Below are 6,051 nucleotides of genomic sequence, written 5' to 3'. Positions count from 1 at the left end.
CCCAGGAGTCTGAGGTTGCTGTTGGGCTATGATGCCATGCGACTGTACCCAGGGCGACAAAGTGAGATGGTCTCAAAAAAAAAAAAAAAAAAAAACCATAGCAGTGAATTATAAACTAAAATACAGTCTCTTGCCAATTATATTCAAAACCTAAGTCCCACTCAACATACTATTACATAGTAACATTAGCACAAGAAATTCCTAAAATAATACAAAGCACAAAATCATATTTACCTTTGTGTGAACAGTGAATTTTACTTTATCTCTCTCACTAAGAGCATCAGAAATATCCACCTGCAGAGCAGCATCACTTTGAAGATCCACATTTATTGCTTTAAGCTAGAAAAAGAAAATAATATCTTAAAAATTTTGTATGCTTTTATATAATTTCTTTCTTCTCTCCAATAAGACAATGCAAATATCAAACCAAACCAACAAAAGACTCAGGTCTAAAAAGGTGGTCCGGGGCAGCGCCTGTGGCTCAGTGAATAGGGCGCCGGCCCCATATACCAAGGGTGGTGGGTTTGAACCCGGCTCCAGCAAAACTGCAACAAAAAAATAGCTGGCTGTTGTGCTGGGCACCTGTAGTCCCAGCTACTTAGAAGGCTGAGGCAAGAGAATCACCTAGCCCAGGAGTTGAAGGTTGCTGTGAGCTGTGACAGCACAGCACTCTACCAAGGGTGACAAAATGAAATTCTGTCTCTAAAAAAAAACAAAAATAGTCCAATTAATTTAATCTCCATATATATATATTTTGGTGCAGGTGCTTTGTATAATGCTAGTATCATAACCAATTTTCATTCTACCCCATTCAATTATAATCTGCTTTATATAAGTCACAGAGCTAACCATAATTCATTATAGTTCCATCCAAAATGAAAACTATCTTCTAAGAAGATGGTGCATTAAAGCTTAATGTTCTAAAATTAAGGAATGAGTCTCAGGCATGGTGGCTCATGCCTATAATCCTAGCACAAAAAATTTAAAAATTAGCCCAGACTGGTAGCACATGCCTATAGTCTCAGCTACTTGGGAGGATGATGCAGGCCATCACTTGAGCCCAGGAGTTTGAGGTTGCAGGAGTTGTGATGATACCACATTGCACTTTAGCCTAGGCAACAGAGTGAGACCCTATCTCCAAAAAATAAAAAATAAAAACAAGAAAAGAAAGAAAAAGAATTTTGAGCAATAATTTTATATCTATTGCTTCTTTCAATTCAGGAATATACAATGAAACTATTAAATATAGTTAAATATATTACATATATGTAAATTACTAAGAAAAATACTAATATAGTAAGTACTCAATAAATAACCCTACAAGCTACAATACAGTGAAGAACTAGATATGTTTCCTATTCAGTGCTTCCATTTACTTATCTATGAGAAGACTTTTCCACTTATAATTTTTAAATTTCATCTTTTTTTTGATACAGGGTCTTGCTCTGTCATCCAGAATGGAGTATAGTGGCACAGTCACAGCTCATCATGGCAACCTCCAACTCCAGAGCTCAAGCTATTCTCCCAGCAGGGACTACAGGCACATGACACCATGCTCAGCTAATTTTCAAGTTTTTTGTATGATGGGGTCTTGCTATATAGCTCAAACTCCTGGCCTCAAGCAGTCCTCCCACAGTGCTGGGATTATAGAAATGAGCCACCATATCCCACTCATTTTTTTCCCAAACAATAACTATTGAAAAATGGATAATTTTAAGACTTACAAAAGAGTCAAATACACTAAAAGATAAAGTCTTAAACAGCTACAAAAATATAAAATATTTAAAGTCTAATTAGCCTGTTTCAAATATAGTACTCTAGTTGTAAATCCAGGACTTTGGAAATCTCACCTATTCATGAGTACTTCAAATTTTAATTACAATATAAATGAGAAAAAAGCCAGATACAAAACTGTTTATACTCAGTGATCTCAATTACATGTTTAAAAATAGAGACAAAAGCCTTGTAAGAAATACACCAAAACGTAAAAAATGGATTTTCTTTATATATTCCCTTATTTTCCCAATTTTCCGCTATATGCATGTAGTACTTTCATAAGTAGGAGAAAAGTCTTGTGAAATCAAACAATTTTATAGTTTCTTATTAAATAGGGTTAACTTTACTAGTAATAAAAATGTTAACTCACATTCATTTCATTTTGTAATTGGTTTATAATTGAATAAACATGCTTTAAAAAAAATAAACACTCCTAGCACTTGAGAGGCCAAGGCAGGTGGAGTGCATGAGCTCATAGGTTTGAGACCAGCTTGAGCCAGAGCAAGACCCCATCTCTAAAAATAGATGAGTGATGTGTGGGCACCTGTAGTCACAGCTACTAGGGAGGCTGAGGCAAGAGAATCCCTTGAGCCCAAGAGTTTGAAGTTGTTGTAAGTTATGCACAATGGCACTCTAGTGAGGGCAACAAAGTGAGACTCTGTCTCCAAAAAAAAGGTAAGAAAATAAACCCATTACATAAAATACAACCAAAGATTCAAAAAACCAATTAATCACTTTACTTTGGTATAGTGCATGTGATGGCCTTCAACAAAAATTTTACTGATTAATAAGTTTATATTAAATTTCAATCAGTAACATATTTTTAAACACTTATACCCTAAACTTACACATAAAAACATTTTCTTTTTTATTTTTATTTATTTATTTTTTTGAGACAGAGCCTCAAGCTGTCCCCCTGGGTAGAGTGCCGATGCATCATAGCTCACAGCAACCTCCAACTCCTGGGCTCAAGCGAATCTTCTGCCTCAGCCTCCCAAATAGCTGGGACCACAGGTGCCCACCACAATGCCCAGCTATTTTTTGTTTGCAGCTGTCATTGTTGCTTGGCGGGCCTGGGCTGGATTTGAACCCGCCACCTTAGGTATATGTGGCTGGCACCTTAGCCGCTTGAGCTATAGGCGCCGAGCCACATTTTTTTTTTTTAAAGACAGGACATCATTCTGTTGCCTGGCCTACAGTGCAGTGGTGTTATCATAGCTCAATGCAACCTCAACTGCTGGACTCAAGCGAGCCTCCAGCCTCACCCTCCTGAGTAGCTAGGACTATAGGCACATGCCATCATGCTAGGTAATTTTTCTGTTGTTTGTAGATACAGGGTCTTGCTATGTTGTATAGGCTGATTATGAATAAAAACAACTTAAAATGTTTACTGTGCTCAATGCTACACGTAGCACACTGTAAGATTAAAAAAATTAAAAATTGCCTTAAATAACAAATGTTTCATTTTCATTTTCCAACTATCTCATTGCTTTTGCAATATTGGAAACACTAGAGAATGTTCTTCTTTGGTTTTCTTGCTTCTATTTAGTCTTATCAGTCTTCATATTGTCCTTCCTACCTCTTCGAATTCCCTACCTTAATCCTAGTTCAAGAAATGTTTCTTCCTTTCTCTTCATTCAGCAGATTCAGCCTGCTTTTAAGATGTTTATTGTGGCTGGCCAAATAATGGCTCTCCAAAAGATAACTACATCCAAATCCCTGGAACCTGTAAATGTTACCTTATATGGCAAAAAAGGACTTTGCAGATGTGCTTCAATTAAAGATTTTGAGATGGATTATAGAGGTAGGCCTTTATATTTGAAGAAACGTTTGTATCTTTTTGATACAAATGTACTTCAATTAAAGATTTTGAGATGGATTATAGAGGTAGGCCTTTATATTTGAAGAAACATTTGTATCTTTTTTTTCTTTTTTTTGAGACAGAGTCTCACTGTAGCCCTTGATAGAGTGCTGTGATGTCATAGCTCACAGCAACCTCAAACTCTTGGGCTTCAGCCATTCTCTTGCCTCAGCCTCCCAAGTAGGTGAGACTACAGGCACCTGCCACAATACCCGGCTATTTTTTTGTTGTAGCTGTCATTGTAGTTCAGCAGGCCTGGGCCAGGCTTGAACACACAGGCCTCGGTCTATGTGGCTGGCGTCCTAATCACTGAGCTACGGGCACTAAGCCCAAACATTTCTATCTTTATAAAAGGCAAAAATCTGACACAGACAAAATATTCTAATAACTAGTGAGAAGACAATGTGACTATGGCAGCAGACATTAAAACAATGCAGCCACAAACCAAGCATTGCTGTCAGTCATTAAAAGCTGAAAGAGGCAAGGAATTCTTCCTTATAGCCTCTGAAGCAGTCATGGCTCTGCCAGCTGACACCTTCATTCCAGCTCAAGGATCCTGATTTCTGACTTCTGGCCTCCAGAACTTGAGAAAATAAATTTCTGTTGTTTTATGCTACCAAGTTTATGGCTTACAGCAGCCACAGGAAACTAGCACATTTATCATATAGTTTTTGAACCTAACACATAGCAACCTCAAATTCCTGGGTTCAAGGGATCCTCCTGCCTCACCCTCCTATGTAGCTGGGACTATAGGCACCAACCACCTTGCCTGGCTGGTTTTTCTATTTAGTAGAGACGTGGTCTCACTCTTGCTCATGCTGGTCTTAAACTCCTGAGTTCAAACAACTGTCTTACCTCAGCCTCCCAGAGTGCTAGGATTACAGCATGAGTAGTTGACTTTTTTGATTACAATTTTTTTTTTTTTTTTTAAGACAGTCTCACTACATTGTCTGGGTACAGTGCCGTGGCGTCACAGCTCATAGCAACCTCAAGCTCTTGGGCTTAAGTGATTCTCTTGCCTCAGCCTCCCAAGTAGCTGGGACTACAGTCGCCACCACAATGCCCAGCTATTTGTTGTTGTTGTTGTTGCAGTTGTCTTTGTTGTTTTAGCTGGCCCAGGTCAGGTTCAAACCCTCCAGCCAAATGTTTATGGCTGCCACCCTACCCTCTGAGCTGTGGGTGCCACCCACAAACATTTAATTAACTTTCTGTAACTACAGAGTTCAAAACGTTTAAGAAAATTTCTAACTAGATTATATTCAGTGGTTTAATCTTTATCTGGGCCAGTGAACTCTGTACTTTCTTTTGTTAGAGACTAACTAGGTTAAATATTTGTGTCACTGGGCAAGAGAAAGGCTAGGATAAAGAATGTGAATTCAGCAATACAAATACAATTACTATTAGAAAAATAATTTAATGACCCTGACCTGCTGCTGCTAGTTTAATTCACCATATATACTTACAAAAGAAGACATTCATGACTAGTTACTAAGCTGACTAGTTTACCATAAAGAATCTAGCTTAGAACATTCCTAAAAAAAAATCAGTTATTTATCTTTGCCAGAAAAGATAATGTATAGAGATAGATGGGTATACAGGAAAAAGAGGAAGGAGGAAATAAGAAAAAAAAAACTGATTATTTCAATATCCTCACAACTGGTCTCATTTCTTCCCTTGCCACTCTTAAATCTATTCCCTACAGAGCCATCTCTATGATCTCATTAAACTAGTAAACTTTACTCAAAATCTAATGGATTTTCACTTGGAGAAAAGCCTAGGACTACAGTGGTCCACCACGCACTGTAAAAAAATCCATCTGACCTCATCTCTCTAATCTACTACTCCTCTGGCTCACTGCAGTCCTGCCATATGGGCTCTGCATTGTCCCTTGTACCTACATTCATGCTGGTACCTACTGTTCCCTCTGCCAAGTGTCTTCTGCCCACAAATATCTACCTGCATAGCTCACTTCCTTCAAGTCTTTCTCAGGAAGGCCATTCCTAGGCACCCTAAAATCGTAACTCAAATCATTCACCATCCCCTCCCTGCCCCCAAATCCCTATCCCTTCCTCATTTTTTTCATTGCACCATCTACTATACTTTAAATCAGTGGTTCTCAGCCTTCCTAATGCCACGACTCTTTTATACAGTTCCTCATGTTGCGGTGACCCCTAACCATAAAAGTTATTTTCGTTGCTACTTCAAGAAAGCATCAACCCACCTTCCACATTCCAATAATCTACAAAGCTCATTTTATTTTATTTATTTATTTTTTTGAGGTAGAGCCTCAAGCTGTTGCCCTGGGTAGAGTGCTGTGGCGTCACAGCTCACAGCAACCTCCAACTCTTTGGCTTAAGCGATTCTCTTGCCTCAGCCTCCCAAGTAGCTGGGACTACAGGCACCCGCCACAACAC

The 6,051-nt window shown here is 38.5% G+C and overlaps 1 protein-coding gene across 1 annotated transcript in view; it reads right to left on the bottom strand.

Annotated features, from left to right (window-relative positions):
- The window catches only part of SNX6 (sorting nexin 6), a 60,655-nt gene that overhangs the window by 43,575 nt on the left and 11,029 nt on the right, over window positions 1-6,051 (bottom strand). The window contains exon 3 of the mRNA XM_003791977.3: window positions 235-339. Within this exon, the coding sequence (XP_003792025.1) occupies window positions 235-339 (105 nt within the window). The remainder of the gene's footprint in view (window positions 1-234; window positions 340-6,051) is intronic.

Source organism: Otolemur garnettii, unplaced genomic scaffold, assembly GCF_000181295.1.
Source record: "Otolemur garnettii isolate 467f Iridium unplaced genomic scaffold, OtoGar3 scaffold00052, whole genome shotgun sequence".
NCBI lineage: Eukaryota > Metazoa > Chordata > Mammalia > Primates > Galagidae > Otolemur > Otolemur garnettii.
This window is presented reverse-complemented; position numbering and strand designations above follow the sequence as displayed.